Consider the following 21,132-nt stretch of genomic DNA (forward strand, 5'->3'; position numbering starts at 1 on the left):
GTAAGAGAAATATCCATATTTGTGACCCTGGACCACAAAAAATGTCGTAAGTAGCATGGGTGTATTTGTAACAATTGGCAACAATACATTGTATGGGTCAAAATGATTGATTTTTCTTTTATGCCAAAAATCATTAGGATGTTAAGTAAAGATATTTTATTAACTTGCTACCATAAATATATCAAAACTTAATGTTTGTTTAGTAATATGCATTGCTAAGAACTTCATTTGTACAACTTTAAAGGCGATTTTCTCAGTATTTAGATTTTTCATTCCAGATTTTCAAATAGTTGTATCTAAGCCAAATATTGTCCTATCCCACCAAAACCATACATCAATAGAAGGCTTATTTATTCAGGTCCAGGGTCACATTTAAAACTTGATAAACAATAATCTAGTGTTTGCTAACTGTTTTACGCACGTTCATGAGATAGTAATGCTCTGGCGGATGGCGTAGGATGTAGACATAGCGTAAGCTCCAGTGAGAATTCGCTATTCTCGTGAGGCATAGCGAAGGCACCGAACCCCCAACTGCTCCCCGGGCGCTGCAGCATTGGCCGCCCACTGCTCCGTCTGTGTGTTCACTTGGATGGGTTAAATGCAGAGCACAAATTCTGAGTATGGGTCACCATACTCAGCCACGTCATGTTTTTTCCTTTCCCTTCCAAATGCATCGATTCGCTTCAGAAGGCCTTTATTAATCCCCTGGAGCCGCGTGGAGTACTTTTTGTGATGGACGGATGCACTTTTTTGGACTTCAAAAAATCAGCAGCCATTCACTGCCATTATAAAGCTTAAAAAGAGCCAGGACATTTATTAATATAACTGATTGTATTTGTCTGAAAAAAGAAAGTCATATACACCTAGGATGGCTTGATGGTGTGTAAATCATGGGGTAATTTAAATTTTTTAGTGAACTATTCCTTTAATTAATATCTTAGTAACAGAGAGTTCATTCAAATATATCAATCAAGTCAATTATTTTATCAAGACGTGACATTACGCAAAAAAAAAAAAAAAAGAGAAACAGACCAACAAGCAAAGGTTATCATTGGCAATGTTTACTTGGGGCTATGAGCTACAACCACAAAGACAAAGTGTGCAAGGAGAATAAAGATTATGACACTTTAGAGGAGTTACCAAGCACAAGCACTTACAAAAGAGATGTCAGAAATGACCAATGGCACACAGGAGAACAGATCAACAAGATTTCTCATTGACAATAATGCAAGTTTGTTGATGAGTACATTTTAAAGCAATAACATTCATTTAAAAAAAAAAGTAATACATATTTCTACCAATACGGTAGGAGCAAAGAATCATTTTTAAAAACATTCCGTAATAACACTGTTGTTGTTTTTTAATGAAAATAAAAAAATATCCATAGATGAAAAATGTAGCCAATTTGAGCTTCTTTTTGACACTGCAACCAACAAATCTGCATTTGTCCTTGGAACAAGCAAGTCAGACTATGAAGTATAAAATCAATAAATGATAGACAGAAGGAAGCGGCTAAGAAGAAATCACCACATCTATGAATATGATATAAAAGCTAATCAAATTCTTATTTCTCATACCATTTAAAAGGGTACAGGACTGATCAGCGCTTCCATCTCAAACTCATTTATAATCTCTGCTGGCTTTTGTGCTGCATGCAATACAATATAGACGTCGCTATAATATTTGATCTACTCTAGACGATACAAAACGCTCATGAAATGAGGACTTCACTTCAAGTAACACTTGAATACTTTTTGATACGCTATGTAAATGCTTTAACCAAGGGTTAGGTTTAAAAAAAACGTTTGAATAGCTTATAAATGACGTTCTTTGATGCAACATATTTTGATTGTTTCTTAAACATTGCATAAATGTAAATTATGTACAAGCATACAGAAATCATCTCTAAAATACCTCACTACATGTAGGGACATTTCAGACTAACTGTAAGCTATTGAAGGTGCAAAAAAGATGTTTCCTCGCTCCAGTCGGCTGCATCCAAAACAGAACAATAGAGCAAGAGAAAGTGTTTAAACGTATTATAAAATAAAACAGAAAAGGAAAAAAACAATCAATCTGTTAGCAAGCCTCAAGTGAAGCACAGAATAATTGGTGAGCTGGGTGAGGAAAGACAATAAAAAGAAGCAAATAAACGTGTGAAGGGAATGCTGATGATCAGCTCATCTCCTCCTCACTCATCGTCGCTGTGGCTCCCCTCTGACTGCTCCTGAAAACAAACACACGACGACATTACACGCACATGCGGAGCACAGAGCGCCCCGCGGCAGAGCTCCAGCGACCCGCGCCACCCCCTGCCACACCTGACTGATCGCTGGTCCGCAGAGGCTCATTATTTGCGGACTGAGCTGGTTACTGAATGCACCTCCTTATTTCTGGATAATGAGACACTGGCTCTTGGGCCTTGGTTGCACGATTCTGACATATTCACACGGACTTATATGAGGATTGATGTTTTGACATGAAGCGATCACACAATGGAAAGAAAGCGTGTGTGAAAGCGAGAGGAACATTCAGACTTACGTTCTCCTCTTGAACTGCAGCAGATGGGATAAAGAGAGAGGTATTAAAGCTACGTTTAAGGGCACAGTATATCCTTTTTCCGCTAAACGATTTCCTCTGGGAACTGCATAACATCTCAAACACCTCTTAGAAGATCAAAGATAAGGACATGTGGCTAAGCATCTATAATTCTCTTTGTTTTCACAGATTGTTTGTGGGTAAGCACCTCTGGTTAGCCATCCCATAAGCGCTTCATCAAAGCCTGCTTTTTTTTTGGCGATAATATCCTCCTCAAGCATATTCAATCAAAATGTCAATGTATGCACCTGAGGTTTTTGATTACAAGACATCTAATTAAGCTAAATGTCAACTGGCTAAACCGACTGTATCAATGACGGGTCTTAATTGATGATAGGAATAGTGGACTTACGTTGTCATCCTGATCGTCCTCGCTGTCATCGTCACTGACCACGGGCTTGGCCTTTCCACGACTCGGTCTCTTCTTGCCTTTGTCCTGACATCTCTCGTCCCGCTTACTCAGCTTAATTTTCACCTTCACTGATTTAGCTTGGATTGAAAAAAAATAAACGTAATAAAAGATCATTAAAACAAAACAACACAGCTCAACAACAAAGTAGAGACAGAAAAACAAATCAGCTTATAGAAAGAGTCATTTTAACAGGATAACATTATGAGTACCCATATTGTTTACATTTCACTAAGATCTATTAAAAGCCCATCTTTTCAAATGCCACCCACATCTTTTTTATTCTCAAAGCACTTTGCTGTTAACCTGTTTGGTTGCTCAAATGTAAACTGAATACTAAACATTAAAGACTTCATGAAATCCTATCATGAATATGCCAGTGTACTCAATAAAAAAAGACAAAATTCACCTTTAGTACATATACATAAAACAAATGTTGTCATTTTGTGTTGCAAGACTCTCTTGATTGAGAATATCCTTTCTGCTAATACCACTTGCAATTGACTAGCAAGTAGAAATCATGTTGACGGATGTAACTAAACCCTTAAAAGGATAGTTTGCACAAAAATTAATATTCTGTCATTAATTACTCACCCTCATGTCGTTCCAAACCTGTAAGACCTTCATTCATCTTCAGAACACAAATTAAGATATTTTTATATCAAATCTGAGAGCTTTCTGACTTTGTACAGAGAGCTACGCAACTAGGGCTGCAACAATCGATTATTTTGATAATCAGTTAATCTAGCGATTATTATAATGATTAATCGACTAATCATTGATTATTTCACTGATTAATCAGTAGACTGATTATTCAGCTTTCACAGTTTGGTAAAATACTGAATTCTAACTAATAAATAAAAGTCACTTCGGTGTTTAGAAAATCATATTATGTAATTACTAGGGCTGTCAGTTTAAAAACTTAATTAATTAAAAAAAACGGCACAATTAAAATATTTTAAAGCAGACGACCTTGTCTGCAGGTCTGTACATCATCTTATATTTCATATAGCTGACTGTTGACAAATATGATGCAGGGCAACAACTCCTTAAATGCAGTTAAACTCTAAAATTCAAGATATTGGTTCAAAAAAATCAGATTCACCAAAAAAAAAAAAAAAAAGAATTCTGTCATCATTTACTCATCGTGTCATTTCAAACCTTTCTTTTGTGGAACATGATTGGTAACAATTGTTGGTAACAAAGCTGTTTTGGTTACCAATGACTTTCATCGTATGAACAAAAAATAGAGATGTTTCTCAGATGATCTTCTTTTATGTTCCACAGTTTATGTTAGGCCGCTGCAGCCTAAAGGTTTATGTGTAATAAATTCTATGTTGAATCAAATAAAATATTTTTTTTCTAAAGCTACAATTTGTAATGTCTACTTGGTACTTTCTCATTTACCACAAAAATAGCTTTAAAGAATCCTCTGTGGGTATTTTCACAGTCAAAATTATTTTGCGATTAATTAGATTAAGTGAAACATCATGTAATTAATTAGATTCAAAATTTTAATCGACTGACAGCTCTAGTAACTACAATTACTATACAATTAATTTATACAAACAGATATATTTGGCACACAAAATGAGATGACAGAGAGAAACTCTTATTCACCATATAATTAGCTAGCTATATGGAAAAGTAATTGAATGACACATCATTCTGCCTAACATCTCCTTTTAAGTCATATGGATAAGAAACTAAATAGGTAAGTGATAAGATGGTTTATTTTTGGATAAACTATTTTATTTACAACACAATCTCTCTTAAAATACCTTATAGGGTTATGAGAAGTTTTGATCTCTGCAAATCACTTAAATGAATTTTTTCCCCACTAATAAAAAGATTTTATCATTAGCTAGCTCCACACTGGAGAGCTGCTTTATAACAAAAAATCAAGTTGTAATTTTAACTGAAAGAGACACTCACCGGGTTTCCATCTAAAATTGCGAATTTAACTTGGAATATCACATAAAACATTTGCGAATAAGCACCATTTCCATCCAACAAGTCAAAGAGAACAAAATCGTCACTTCCTGATAAACTGACACTATATATTACTAAGAAAAGTAGGAGCACCCACTGCATATAGTAATTTTCATATATAATAAATTACTTGCGCCTCAGAGCGAACAGACGAAACACAATAAATGTGATCATTTCTTTCTGAGGTGGAATCCTGCTGTTTGGAAACGCAGTCATTTAAGACATTTCTGGAAGGCAATTATACAGATGAAAGTACTTTGACGACAGAGTCAGGCATTTCAGAATGACCATAACAACATTTCAGATGATGTGGAATGAGATCGGTTTACTGGTTGGACAGGCTTTGCCGTCCCATAGCTCGAAGTCACATGACTTTTTTTTTAAAGCGTATGGAGGAATTTATTCGGCAAATGCATTTCCATCTCCCATTTTTCGCATTAACCCTTTTTCGCACAAGTCAAAAAGCCTCCTCAAGCGAGCGTAAAAACTTTTATAAAATTTGGCATTTCCATCACTCATCGAACTTCATGGAAGCATAGCTACTGACTTTCATTCTTCATGTTTAATACTGTAAAGCTGCTTGATTTAAGGCTATCTATTGCATGAAGTACTATATAAATAAACGTGACTGGACATTACTGGAGTAAAAGATCAAATATATTTGTTCAAAATTTTTTATTGTCTACGCTGTCGATAATATCAACTAATCGTTTCAGCCCTAAACACAACTACCACGTTCAAGGCCCATAATGGTAGTAAAGACATCGTTAAAACATTGTACGTCGTGTACTCTCGCAAATGCACGTCGAAGACTGACACGGAAGAGAAGAAAATGTTGAATGAAGTTGCTATTTTTGTTTTCTTTGTGCACAAAAATATTCTCGTAGCTTCATAACATTACAGTTGAACCACTGATGTTACATGGACTATTTTAACAATGTCCTTACTACCTTTCTGGGCCTTGAACGTGTCAGTTGTGTTGCTATGCAGAGTCAAAAAGCTTTTGGATTTCATCCAAAAAATCTTCATTTGTATCCCGAAGATGAACGAAGGTCTTACAGAGGCTTTAGGACTATTTAAAAAAAAGGGCTTTTGGCCTTTGATATGTGCCACCAAAACATCCTACTTTAACAAAGAACAAAAAACTGCACTTCTTAAGCTATTTTAAGGAGCATTCAGAGCTTTAGTTTCATCAGTATTAGTATACTGGTCTTTTGTTAATGAAAAATCTTACACTCTTCCTCTGATTCCTCCTCTTCATCGTCATCATCGTTACTGTCATCGTCACTCTCCTCCCTTGCAATCTTTTGTCTTGCACTCTTGAATACTGACTGGAGAACAATGGAGTCCTCATAGATCTACAAAAAACAAAGGGTGATTTAAAAGCAATAACCTGAACAAACAAAACAGTAACAAATGAAGAAATAAGTCAGTAATCTGCATGTCAATACGTTGCTGAACATTTTTTGAAACCTGAAGCAAAAAGAATAATAAAAGTGTAGCCTATTGTCAGCACTCCTTTCAAACAAAGAGTGATGCTAAGAACTGTTTAAAGCGACAGGATAAAAAGTTTATTATATTTTTGCAGCGGTCTGGACTCTGTCTCCAGATTGAGCTCATTTCAGAAAAGATGAAATATTGATTTCAGACACAGACAAAATCTGGTCAGTAATCCAGTAATCCTGTCAAAAATACACAATACAAAATCCACCATGAAAACACTGTGTAAAGAGATCAGCATAAACATCTAAAACATAATGTGCAGTTCTTATAAAGCATTACATTAATAAACTAATTACATCTGGGAATAGTTAGGAAAAACCCAAAATCCAAATTTTATAGCTATTCTTCAAACACATCAGTGACCATTCAGGTCTTTGTACAATAATAACATGCTTAGTATTTCCATGTATGACAGGCATTTCATGGAATTCATGTAACATATAATCACAGCAAAATGGTGGTGGAGTGCTACTAGGCAACTCATACTTAATGGAGGGCGTTCAACCATTTATCCACTCACCTGAGAGCCCTCCAGATTATAAGTCTGAGCGTTGTGACAAAGAAGCATGACGTCTTTCTCCAGATCGCTCACACTCCTGTACTTGTGGTTGCGCACACGCTCCTGCAAGAACAAGAACACCTCTAACACCGAAACGTCCTTCACCTGTACGGTTCAACTTTAACAACTGAGGAAATTGCCAATTAGAGTTGCAACACCGATATCATCAAATTAATACGAAAAACACAAGGTGAGTAAAGCGGCCCATAATAAGTGCAAAGACATCAGTTTATCTGGTCTTGCATCAAAAACCAATTCTCTGCGGCAGGGTAATCCCGTTATCATCCAGCTGGAGTAATGAGCGTGCCAGTCCGGATTGTACGATAATATGTCACGGCAGAACATACAACCTGTGACGTTCAGATGTGTGTAGGCTTAAGGGTCACACTGAATAAAAGACGTACTGTAACTCACTTACCTTGATCTTTTTAAAGTCCACTGGCTTCCTTATCAGTTCGTAGTATTCAGGGAGCTCTTTCCTGGAGGGCAGCTGCACAAAGACCTCGCTGAGCTGACGGCCTGATCTGTGATCAGAAGCAGACATTGAGGGTTATCCTGATTTCCCCTGAGTGCACACTGAGAGTTTAACCATGCGATCAGCCTGGGTGGATTGGTGGAATAATGTCCAACTGGTTTACATTATCATCATACTGGCACTCTACTGACCATTAACCCTCAAGCTCACCCCAAGCTAACAGAAGACAGTCCAAGTCTATATCCAGGACAACAGGAAATGGTATAAAGATCTCCAGAGGCAATATTTCTTGAGACATTTTGGCCACAAGGAGTGTTTTTTTTCTATCTCACAGGACCCTGTATCTGTCATATCTGTCTGTAACAGTTGCTCTAAATATTCATGACACAGCGAAGATGATTCATTACACATTCAGTGATTAAATCAGGGCTCAAATCGGTGCAATTATGGTGTGCCGACCTTCATACACACCTCAATTTATAGTTTTTGCTGCAGATGCATGTTTAGTGTTAGTCTCGGGGTTCAGACTGCAGCACAATGCTAAACAGCTTGCAACGAAGCACCAACTTATAACATTTAGCTCAGTATAACTTTTCTAAACTGGCGGCTCAGCATGACAACTATGTCATTATTACAATGACATATAAGGCAAAAAAAAAATGCTGCAAAATTAGTTGGAGAAATTCTACTGAATGCGGTTATAGGACTAGTTATAATTAATGTGTGAATTTTTTTGTGAATATTAAACATTTTCTTACCCCTATGTCATCCAAGATGTTCAAGATATCTTTCTTTCTTTCGTCGAAAAGAAAATAAGGTTTTATAAGGGAAAATGTTCCAGAATTTCTCTCCATATAGTGGACTTCAATAGGGATCAGCGGGTTGAAAATTCAAATTGCAGTTTCAGTGGAGCTTCAAAGGGCTCTACACAATCCCAGCCAAGGAACAAGGGTCTTATTTAGCGGGCATTTTCTAAAAAAAAAAAAAAAAAAAAAAGGCTTGTCTTGCACTAGCTCTGCATCTTTGACCTCATGCATTTTGGAAGTACCAACCCAGTGTTTACAAAGCGAATGTGCAAAGAAAGTCAAAAGACCTTTTCAAAAATAAAAAGGCAAAACAAGGATGTTATAATTATTTCAGTTGGAGGAGAAAATTAAATGGAGTTTTTTGCCCTACCCTACCTTTTTTGAGACGAAGAACCAACAACGCCTGACCTTTCCAATGTGATTACGTAATGTGTGAAGTCATAGATGCGTGTTGCAGAGCTAGTGCATGACAACATTTGTGGTTAAAAAGCTTTTTTTTTCCTGCTGCATTGAAACTGCAGTTTGGACCTTCAACTCACTGGCTCCCGCTAAAGTTCACTATATGGAGAAAAATCCTGGAATGTTTTCCTCAAAAACCTTAATTTCTCCTCAACTGAAAGAAAGACATTCAAATCTTGCATGACATGGGAGTGAGTAAATAAATCAGGAAATTTTAATACAGAAGTAAACTAATCCTTTAATATGCAAAGAGAACTACAAGCAAGTCATCTTATGTACCAATATTAAAATCCGACAAAACACGTTATCAGATTTTTTTTTTAAACCAAGTATTAAAATGTATACTATTTTGTCCAAATAATCATAACATTCTAATGTTAATTTTGCAAATCAATAATCATTTTTGAGATTTGCTAAAGATTATTTTAACAGTTTTATTGAATTATTGGTGGGTTTTTTTTTAAGATTAACTTAAGTGAACATTATATGATGCCAAAGTTCATCTAAATGTAAAACAGAGGACATGAGCATGCAGAATTAAATATGCAATTTGACACAGATGAATTAAAATATATAACCAATATTGGCCAATAACCAATACTAGTGCTAGCTCTGTTGTGATCAACCAATGGCTTAAAGAAATAGTTTATTACAAACACACAGCTTTTCACTTCACAAAATGTTAATTGATGGACTGTAGTCGTGTATTTTATCAGCTGTTTAGACTCTCATTCTGATGGCATCCATTCGCTGCAGAGGATCCATTAGTAAACAGGTGACGTAATGCTTAATTTCTCAAAATCTGTTCCAATGAAGAAACAAACTCATCTACATTTTGAATGGCCTGAGAGTGCGTTCATTTTCAGCTAATTTTTATTTTTGGGTGAATTTTAAGTACTTTAAGTACTATCTGCCTGCCAACTGTCTTAACCCTTGATTCATAAAACCTGTCTGAAAACAGTCATTGCTGCTCTAGTGACAGAAATTACACACTTCGACTTAAAAAAATACCAGCTGAAAGCATTTAATGCTCTCGTTTGGGATTAGTCGTGAGAGTGTGGCACTGAGACTGGGTTTCTTGTAATCTCAGGACAAATGCAGCTGTGCTCAGTTTTCACATTATGTGACTCATCAAGTTCCACAGCGTCATAAATTTGAAATAATTGCCAAAAACGTCGGTTTCTGAGATGCTTAAATACTACCTAACTGGCATTTCTAGATGTCTTGGTTTAAATATGGGTTAGATTAGAGAGATTTGTCCATCATGTAAAATTGCTGCCATGTTCAGACAGCATGTGCTGTTAACTAGGAGGTTGTCATGGGGACCACCGAGAGAGACATCCAGCATATCAATCTGACGAATTACCTTCAATTTGTGGGATTGGAGCTTAATTGGGTGACACATCAAGCTATGGGTTTTTTTCCTGACAAGAGGAATTGCTATTCCAAAACCTCCACTCAGCTGAAATCAAGCCATGGTGAGTGTGACAAGACATGCTCAGCTGCATCACAGTTTGAATGTCACTGAAGCTGATCTGAAATTCTCAGAGGAGCGGGACAGTCAATATAGCATTATCCCAACATCCCAGTGCATTACAAGTGTGACATTCAGCCAGCCAGATAAGAACACTGATTAATCAACCTAATCATTTAATTAAATTAAGCTTATTAATTGTCAATGAATCAGTTTACTGCTGATGTGTTCAGTTTATCATCTGAGCGATGAGGGAGAACAAGCTAGAGCTGTAAATTGCTGTAAAATGTAAACTGCCCATCATGTCACACCCGACACTGCTGCACATGCATGCAGACCACAAATGATTCACGCACCCTCGGCTTATAAAAACGTGGACTCGATGGACTCTTATGGAGCGTTGTTCTATAAATAATTTTTATGGTGGTTGGAAAACCTGTGACTGTGTGTTAAAGTACAACAGTGACCAATGACCATCCTTCAGTCTCACTGACAGGGTCTGATGTATGATGTCTATTACTGACATATAACCGTGACCAATGTAATTGTAAACTAATGTAAGCACTATACTGTACTGTATGCTGAACAAACACTATGTACTGTAATTTTAAGCATATAATTATTATTCACACCCCTACCACCTATAAAAATTATTTAACAAAGTACATACTGTATATTATCATTATTGCAATAATACATTTTCATACATATGGTTTTTGATGTTAACTCATTAAACACTAAATTAAAATATGATAAAAAATTTGTCCTAAAGAAAATCTGCCATTACACATAATGTCATTGCACTGACACTACTGTTCAAATGTTTGCTATAAGTTTTTATTTTATAAAGAGATTTGTTTCTAATAGATATGCATAGATATTTAGCCATTTGATGGATATTTATAATGTTACAAAAGATGTCTATTTAAAAAAAAAAATTCAAAGAAGTATTTTCAACACTGATACTAATAAAAATCAGCACCAAATCAGCATGTTAGAATTATTTCTAAAGGATCATGTAACACTGTGACTGAAAACTGCTAAAAAATCAGCTTTGCCATCACAGGAATAAATTACATTTAAAAATATCTAAAAATAGAAAACAGTTTTTATGAACTGTAATACCTATTTTACAATATTACTGTTTTACTGTATTTTTTATCAAATAAATTATGCCTATGGTAAGCATAAGACGTCTTTCAAAAACATTTTAAAAGTCTTACTGACCTTAAACTTTTGAAAGATAGTGTACATAAACAGTATTAATAGTGGAAAATACCATCACTTTTTCAAGTATATTATTTAAATTTGTAGATTATGAATAGCTCTGTGAATTTGATTTTAAAGGGGTCATATGATATGATTTCATGTTTTCCTTTGTATTTGGAGTGTTACAAGCTGTTTGTGTATATATAAGATCTGTAAAGTTGCAAAGATTAAAGTCTCAAACTCAAAGCGATATTCTTTATAAAAGTTAAAACTCAGCCACGGCTTCATAAAACGGCTCATTCAAACACCCCCATGTATACGCAAAGAAAGAAGGCGTAACTTTTATTCTCGCTGTAGTATTGTTGCAGCCGCAGTCATCAGTGGTTAAGTTATATTTACAACACTGTACTAGAACACGTTTTAAGGAGGATTGTTTACTGAACCTGGGAGAGTAGCCTACAAGGCTGTTCTATAAAGTGGGGCAATTCCAACTTTGCAAGGACAGTCTGGCACTTCTGACTCACAGCCTGTAAGTACATTTTTATATTTAAAGAATTTGCTGCTGACTCTTCAAACACAAGTTTTGAGCAGAGTAGAGTAATGCTTGTTATGTGTCATTTCTACGATCACAAATGCAGACATGCCGCGCTGCGATGCAACGCAACACAACGCATAAAAATTATGAGTCATTATAATCAGTAATTATGTCCTCACTGGATGCAACAAATGGCTCACTTATAATGGGTTTTACTGTTTTTGTCTTGTTGCGCCAGGACATAGCATCACAACATGGTAAGGAGCGTAACCTTTCCATCACGCGCTTGAGGTATTCGGCCAATCACAATGCACTGAATAGCTGGCTAATCAGAGCACACCACACTTTTCAGAATGATGAGCTTTGTAAAAAACAATGCGTTTCAGAAAGGTGGGACAGAGAGGAGCAACAATAATGTACAGTATGTGGAAAATAATGTGGTTTTTGAACCTTAAACTGTGTAAACACATCGCATTACACCAAATACAAAAAATAATGTTCTTTTTAGCAACATCACATGATCCCTTTAAATTCTCAACATACATTTTGGAATTTTAACATTCATCTGAAATGAAAATTGGTTATGGGCATTCTTGAAAACTGAAATACATTAAAGGGATAGTTCACCCAAAAATGACAATTCTGTCATTATGTACTCACCCTCATGTCGTTTCAAACTCCATAAGACCTCATCTTCAGAAAACAAATAAAGATATTTTTGATGAAATTATGTCCTTACTATCTTTCTGGACCTTGAATGTGGTAGTTGCATTGCTGTCTATGCAGGGTGCAAAAATATCCTTATTTGTGCTCCGAATATGAGCTTCTTATGGGTCTTATGGGTTTGGATGACATGGGGATGAGTAATTACTAACAGGATTTTATTTGTGGGTCAACTATTTCTTTAATTTTCAATGGTTAACAGTTATGTTCAGTGAACACATCAACTGAATGGACCATTATAACTGTAAAACACCATGAAGTATTTTTAGCCTGCTGCCATTAGATTTTACAATGCTTACATTTTTCATGACTTCACCTTACATTACTTCTGGTTGTTACCCCAGTCAGGAATCATTCCACATGGAATAGTCTTGGATACAGTAACAGTGTCTGTCAACATACTATTTGTCTATCTCCACATTGCGAATTCATGGAAAAGTTGAGAACAGCATGTTCAGCACAAAGCCACTGAGAGTTGAATGGTACATAATTACATTCCAGCTATTCCAGGTCACTCATACTACACATGGACGGCCAATTCAAAGAGTTTCCTGCAACAATACAGTGAGGTGAGAAATGGGCTGGCAATATTAGGCATTCGTGGAAATTTTACAGCACTTACGCATCTCTGTAATTGATGACTGTATCAACGATGGCATTCATCTGCTTCGTGAGTTTGGGAGGATTTGGGGACAGCTTCTCTGCTGGAGGACGTCCTCTTCTTTTCTTGGCCTTGTCTGCATCCTCACGCCTTATGTCTTTGTCCACGTGCCCTACGCTTACGCCTCTTCAGCCGTATTTCCTCCTCGATTTCCTCTAGGTTGCCATCCTCTATAGCCTGCCAGACATCAAGTTCAAGAGTTAAAGAATTAGTTCAGTTCCAGAACAAAAAGAAATGAAGGTTTTTGAGAAAACATTTCAGGATTTTTCTCCATATAGTGGACTTCAATGCGGATCAACGGGTTGAAGGTCTGAATTGCAGTCTCAATCCAGCTTCAAAGGGCTCTACACAATCCCATCTGAGGAATAAGGGTCTAATCTAGCGAAACAATCAGTCATTTTCTACAAACAGAATTAAAATGTATATACTTTTTTAACCACAAATGCTCATCTTGCACTAGCGCAACCTCACGCATTATGTAATCACGCATGTGTGACATAGGTCACCAACCCAGAGTTTACAAAGCGAACATGCAAAGAAAGTCAAACACCCTATACAAAAAAGGTAAAATGACGATGTTGGATGATTTTGAAGATGGAGGAGAAAATGTCTATTCATTTCACTAGACAAGATCCTTATTTCTTGGTGGGGATTGTGTAGAGCCTTTTGAAGCTCCACTGAAACTGCAATTTGGACCTTCAATCCGTTGGCAACCACTGAAGTCCACTATATGGAGAAAAATCATGGAATGTTTTCCTCAAAAACCATAATTTCTTTTCGACTGAAGAAAGAAAGACATGAACATCTTGGACGACATAGGGGTGAGTAAATTATCAGGAAATTTTTACTACGGAAGTGAACTAATCCTTTAAGGTCACATTGGGTAAAGACACATTTTCAAGAGAAACTATGAAATGAAAAGTAAACAAGATACAACAGTTGAACGTTAGATTATATATATGGTCCACCGGCAATTTGCAATTAGATGTACATGATGATTTCAATCTATATTTGATCCACCAAAGAAAATTTGGCCAGGCACGTACAGCACTTGGGACTGAAGTCTCTTCATCTAATTCACAAGCTACATCAAATACATGCCAAACAGAAAAATGTGATTCTACAAATGCAAATTTCCCAGATTAGGCTATGTATGACAGTGAACATTTGATTTGAGGACTTCATCTCCCTATAGGCACCTTAAACTACATCTGAAAGTGAAAGAAACTATAGACTACAGAGAAACTGACTCTGGGCTCTGATTATGGAGCCTTCTGGACTTTCATCAGTCTCACAATCTCTAATAATTGAGATCAGCATTTGTGCAGAACTGCTCTTAATTAAATCCATCTGTCTGGCATCTCTTTTCCATCCTGCCCTTCCTTTTGTTACCCAGATGGATATAGAGGTATTCTCTCGTCTTTCAGTCTCCTCTGAACACACATTTGGCATGAATATTTACAGAGAATGAGTCATTCGCCTTCAGCGAACGTACAGTATGGTTCATTGCATTTGTGCTGTTGAATCAGGCCTAATGCCTGCCCCTGTTGTAAACCAGAAGTGATCCTGCTGGGTTATGTCTGCACAGTAGGACTTTAAATCTCCGCATATGCCCAAAAACATTTGTAATTCCACTACCGAATGAGCGCGACTTTGAAAATCCACCGTAAATCCAACAACTTCCAGAGACGAATCCACTCTCTTTGAAAAGCAAGAAACATCTATATGTCTTTGTTTTTTGCTCTTCTGTGAGATTTGCTGTAAAACTCAAAGGTCGGTCATCATAACATTGAAGGCTTGATCCTCAGAGCAAAGTAAATCAACACACCTGTTATGCAGCTGAGCCAGAGCCCTCATTTGAGCATAATGTGATGCACAGAGCCAGAAATGAACAATGAGCAAACAAACAGACCTTAAAAAGCATCTGCTTTTGAAACCAAAACTCGAATATGAAAACAAATTAATGTGAGAGTTTCAGTGGTGCAGTTATAATTTTGACTCTCTACCAAGATGTTATGAAATAGGGTCCAGGCCTGTATCCTATGTAACAGCATGTTTTGGATGAATTCCTAAATGAAATAAGTAAAACAATCAGTCATGAGTTTGTACTTGCCATTGCAAGCAAATTCAAATGTTAATGTTCAGTTTTAGGAGACATAAACAATGCCTTCATCTACTTACAGTATTATTCACTTACAGTTTATTTCACATTTGAAATATAATCAAATGTACCATACCATTTAAAACTTTATGGCCTATAAGATATTCATTCTTCTTTTTCTTTTTCTTTTTCTTTTTTTAAGTAAAGAAATGAACACTTCTATTTAGCAAAGATACATATACCTGACTTAGAGTGACAGTAATACATTTATAATGTTACAAAAGACACTGCCAGTTTTGAACAGTAGGATTTGTAATGTCTCTTCTGCTCACCAAGCCTGCATTTATTTGATCCAAAGTACAGCAAAAACAGTAAAATTATGAAATATTTAAAATAACTGTTTTCCATTTAAATATGTTTTAAAATGTAATTTATTCCTGTGATCAAAGCAAAATTTTCAGCATCATTACTGCAGTCACACGATGCTTCAGAAATCATTCTAATGCTGATTTGCTGTAGATGGAAACATTTATTAATAATATTATTATTATCAATATTTAAAACATTTGAGCATTTTTTTTCAGGATTCTTTTATGAATAGAAAGATCCTAAGATTAACATTTATCTGAAATAAAAAGCTTTTGTAACATTATACACTATACCATTCAAAAACGTGGAGTCAGTATAATTTTTGGGGGGAAAGAAATTATAGAAATTAATACTTTTATTTAGCAAGGATACTTTTGATCAAAAGTGATGATAAAGACATTTATAATGTTACAAAAGATTTCTGTTTCAGATAAATCCTGTTCTTCTGAACTTTCTATTCATTAAAGAAACCTGAAAAATCTCTACTCAGCTGTTTTCAACATAATAATAATAATAAATGTTTTTGAGCAGCAAATTAGAATATTAGAATGATTAATGAAGGATCATGTGACTGGAGTAATGATGCTAAAAATTCAGCTTTGAAATCACAGGAATAAATTACATTTTAAAATATATTCCAATAGAAAACAGTTATTTTAAATGGTAATATTTCAAATTTTAATGTTTTTGCTGTACTTTGGATCAACGCATGCTTGGTGAACAGAAGAGACCTTTTTTTAAAAAAACATTAAAAATCTTACTGTTAAAAAACTTTTGACTGGTAGCATATGCTGTTCTTTTGAACTTTCCATTCTTAAGAAACATGAAAAAATATCTACAAAAATATTGAGAAACACAACTGTATTCAACATTAATAATAATATTAATAATAACTGTTTCTTGATAATCAGCATATTAGAATGTCTGAAGAATCACTGTCTAAAATAATGACTGCTGAAAATTCAGTTTTGCATTACAGGAATAAATGACATTTTATAATATATTAAAATAGAAAATAGTTCTTTTAAATTGTAATACTATTTCACAATATTGCTGTTCTTATTGTATTTTTGGTCCAATGAATACAGCCTTGTGAGTATAAGAGACTTAATTTGACCACAATCTTTTGAGCAGTAGTGTACAAAAATTAATGCCATTCATTTTGACATTTATGTAATTACAAAGAAAAACATTATGTATGCTTTTTAGCAGACACATCAATTTTGTGCATTATCCATCAGGTCAGCACAGGGAGTACACATCATCCTTTTAAACGCTGTGTCCGAAGCACTCAGATGATGCATCCCATGGCTGAGATCCTGAGTTCAAATACTGGCTGTCTGCAGAGACGCCTCTGGCTGTTTTAGTAATGTTGAGCCAATAATGGATAACCTCTCCTCCATCACCTCAACCGTTGTCATGGTGAGGTCGCACCTGTGGGTACTGAACTAATCTGAGGGAAAAAGGAGCTCAGCAGCACCTGTGAAAGGAAGTCTGCTCTAAAGTCATGTGATACTGGAGGTGCAGACATTAGTGTTATGGGCTGTGTGGGTACACTCTAAAAAAACACTGGGTTATTTTTTCTAACCAACCGCTGGGTTGAGCGGGTTGGGTCATATGTTAGGTTGTTGTTTCCAGTGTTGGGTAGTTTTTGTGTTACCAAGCTGTTGGGTTAAAGGCTGGGTCAATCTCACTGACAGCTGAAACTATACACCCCTCCCCCTCCCTCTGACGTGGTGGCCAAAATGTTTAGAACACTAGTATTTTCAGCAGCTAAAAAAATGGGTTTAAGTCAGTTATTTCTATCTTTTGCTGCAGTGTGTCAGTAGGAAACACCCGTTTACATTTCCAAACATTCATTTTACCATTAATTGTAATAATTCAATCTTATATTGTTGTCCATGCATGTTCATGCTTATTATTAAATGTTCATCTTTTGATTATTGCTGTTGTCTTTAGTAATTCTGTGTGATTTCAGCTCATTTTAAATGAAACAAACAACTCAGCATGTTGTGTAAAAACATTTAACCCAACCAGGTGGGTCAAAATAACCCTGGCATGTGTTCTTATCAATATTTAACCGGTGCTGGGTTGCCAAATAACCCAGCAATGTTTGTTTTTAACCCAGCATTTTTTAGTGTATAGTCTATGGGTTGTCAAAACAAGACAGAGAAATATACATACATTTATTGGATAAAAAATACAGTAAAACTGTATTATTGTGAAACAGTTACAATTAAAATAACATTTATATTTACAATTGTAATTTAGAAATATTTATATTTCAGCAGCCATTACTTAGGTCTTCAGTGTCACATGATCCTTTGGAAATCATTCTGATATACTGATTTGTTGGCCAAGAAACTTTTTTATTATTATCAATGTAGAAAAAAAAGTTGTGTTGCTTAATATTTCCGTCCAAATTCTAACACTTTTTTTCAGGATTCTTGATGAACAGAAAATTCAAAAGAACAGCATTTATTTGAAATAGATAAAAAAGTTATTTGAAATGGATGGAAAAGTTTTGTACAATTATAGATGTCTTTATTGCCTTAAATGTCTTTTGATCAATTTAATGTGTCCTTGCTGAATAAAAGTATTAGTCTTTCAAAAAAAATGGCAACTTTATGATGGTAGGTGAATCACAGGAGGTTGGGTAACACTGAATACCAGGTTGAGCCAAATGATGTGACTCATTTATGACTAAAATAAGCATGCACCTGTCCACCAGGCCTTGTGGTGCTTACATGTGTCTCATGTTCCTTCTCTCTCTTTTTTTCTCCAAATGTTTGCTATTCTGGAAATATCTCACATTTTCATGACCATTTGGAAATGAACTTGTTATTTAGTGGCAAGATTTTAAACTGCACTGGCACTGGTTAAAAGGTATAGTTCACCCAAAAATGAAAATTGATCATTGTCATTAATTACTCACCCTCATGTTGTTCCAAACCCATAAGACCTTCATTCATCTTCAGAACACAAATTAAAGTGCCCCTATTATGTTTTTTTTTTTTTTAATTACCTTTCATGTAGTGTGTAACACAGCTCTGAGTGAATAAAAACATCCTTCAATGTTGTAAATCTAAAAGTGTTCTGTGTATAAAGTTATTGTCTTTCAAAAGAAAGATTCTATTCCTCAAACACAGCAGATTCTTTTATAGCATCATGTCGGAAGACGCTGCACTGTGAGGGTAAATCCGTTAAGGTACAGTTAGGGTATATCGATAAACTCCCATCACATTTCCTCCTCCAACTTCAAAATCGCCCTACATCGCTGCAGAAGTACTAACCCTGTGTTTACAAAGTAAATATACAAGGAGGGTCAAACACCCTTTACAAAAAAAGGGGTGAAAAACAGCGACGTAAGGCAATTTTAAAATTGGAGGAGAAAAAGAGATGGGAGAACTGGAGTGTGGAGCTGAGCTAGACAAGGCATTTGTGGTTAAAATGTGTATAAATATTCATTTTAAGAAAATAACAAATCGTTTCGCTAGATAAGACCCTTATTTCTCGGCTGGGATCGTTTAGAGCCTTTTGAAGCTGCAAAAACATCCTTCATTGTTGTAAATCTAAAAGTATTCTGCATTTTTAACATTCAATCCATTAAGCACCACTGAAGTCCACTAAATTAAAAAAAAAACCTGAAATGTTTTCCTCAAAAAACGTAATTTCTTTGCGACTGAAGAAAGAAAGACATGAACATCTTGGATGGATTGGGGGTGAGTAAATTATCAGGACATTTTTATTCCGAAAGTGGAGTAATCCTTTAAAAATTGCTCTCATGTACTCTGTAGCATGAAAATACGTATAGCTGTGTGTTGTGTTTGCTCCACATCTCTGGCTAACTGGCTAACAGGAATATCTGTTCGCTCGCAATTGTCTAAAAATGTGTCAGTGAATAGTGGATGGTTTTTGTTGTTATTACTTGGAGTTTTGATAAAGAATGGAGCAATACATTGGTGTACAATCTGCAGTGCTTTATCAATACGTTTCTGCGTTGGGCTAATGCATATACCATGGCTGTTTGGGTATTTACCACCGAGCTGTGGGCTAAGTAATGGGTGTTTCATTTCCAAAATGCGCTGCATGCAACAGATCAATCATCAATTGATCTGTTGCATGCAGCGCATTTTGGAATGCATCAATCACAACAGATTGGGTCATCGGACCAATCACTGCAGATTAGCTTAATGCAAAGGAGGAAATTAAATGTTGAGCAAACCGTTTGGGGGTCATTCAGCAAATAAGGTAAAAATAAATGCGTATTATAAGATAATGAAAGTGTTTTTTATAGGAGAAGTCCAATTCCAGAACAGCAATTTACAGATAATGTACTCACCCCCTTGTCCTCCAAGCTGTTCATGTCTTTCTTTCTTCAGTTGTAAAGAAACGTTTTTTGAGGAAAACGTTTCAGGATTTTTCTCCATATAATGTTTGAACTTCCAAAATGCAGTTTAAATGCGACTTCAAATGATCCCAAATGCGGCTGTAAACGATCCCACCCGAGGAAGAAGGGTCTTATCTAGCGAAACGATCGGTTATTTTCATTTAAAAAATACCATTTAAACAGTTTTTAATCTCAAATACTCATCTTGTCTTGCTCTCCCTGAACTCTCTGTATTCTGGCTCAAGACAGTTAGAGTATGTCGGAAAAACTCTGATCTTACTTTCTTCCTCAACTTCAAAAATCATTTTAAAATCATCCTACATCACTGCAGAAGTACCGACCCAGTCTTTGCAAAGTGAACATGCAAAGAAGATCAAAAACCCTTAACAAAAAAGGTAAAACAGCGATATAGGACAATTTTGAAGTTGAGGGAAAAAATATGATCTGAGTTTTTCGACACACCCTAACTGCCCTGAGCAAGACGAGCGTTTGACATTAAAAACGATATAAATTGTATTACTTTTATGAAAATAACCTATCGTTTTGCTAGATAAGACCATCTTCCTTGGCTGGGATCGTTTACAGCCGCATTTGGGATCGTTTGAAGCTGCATTAAAACTGCATTTTGAAGTTCAAACTCAGGGCACCATAGCAGTCCATTATATGGAGAAAAATCCTGAAATGTTTTCCTCAAAAAACATAATTTCTTTACGACTGAAGAAAGAAAGACATGAACATCTTGGATGACAAGGGGGTGAGTACATTATCTGTAAATTGTAGTTCTGGAAGTGGACTTCTCCTTTAACCTTGCATGCATGTCAACCTGTTGTTGGGGACTCCCAAAACCAAAATATGAACCTTTCATAATC

The 21,132-nt window shown here is 35.7% G+C and overlaps 1 protein-coding gene across 1 annotated transcript in view; it reads right to left on the reverse strand.

Moving 5' to 3' along the window:
* Positions 1-1,045: 1,045 nt before the first annotated feature.
* Positions 1,046-21,132, reverse strand: part of smarca2 (SWI/SNF related, matrix associated, actin dependent regulator of chromatin, subfamily a, member 2) — a 67,134-nt gene continuing 47,047 nt past the window's right edge. Inside the window, 8 exon segments of the mRNA XM_051108718.1 lie at positions 1,046-2,227; positions 2,542-2,555; positions 2,951-3,087; positions 6,234-6,357; positions 7,023-7,124; positions 7,480-7,585; positions 13,365-13,514; positions 13,516-13,580. Of these exon segments, the coding sequence (XP_050964675.1) occupies positions 2,176-2,227; positions 2,542-2,555; positions 2,951-3,087; positions 6,234-6,357; positions 7,023-7,124; positions 7,480-7,585; positions 13,365-13,514; positions 13,516-13,580 (750 nt within the window). The 3' untranslated portion in view covers positions 1,046-2,175.

The sequence above is a fragment of the Labeo rohita genome, chromosome 5 (assembly GCF_022985175.1).
Source record: "Labeo rohita strain BAU-BD-2019 chromosome 5, IGBB_LRoh.1.0, whole genome shotgun sequence".
NCBI classification, from domain to species: Eukaryota; Metazoa; Chordata; class Actinopteri; order Cypriniformes; family Cyprinidae; genus Labeo; species Labeo rohita.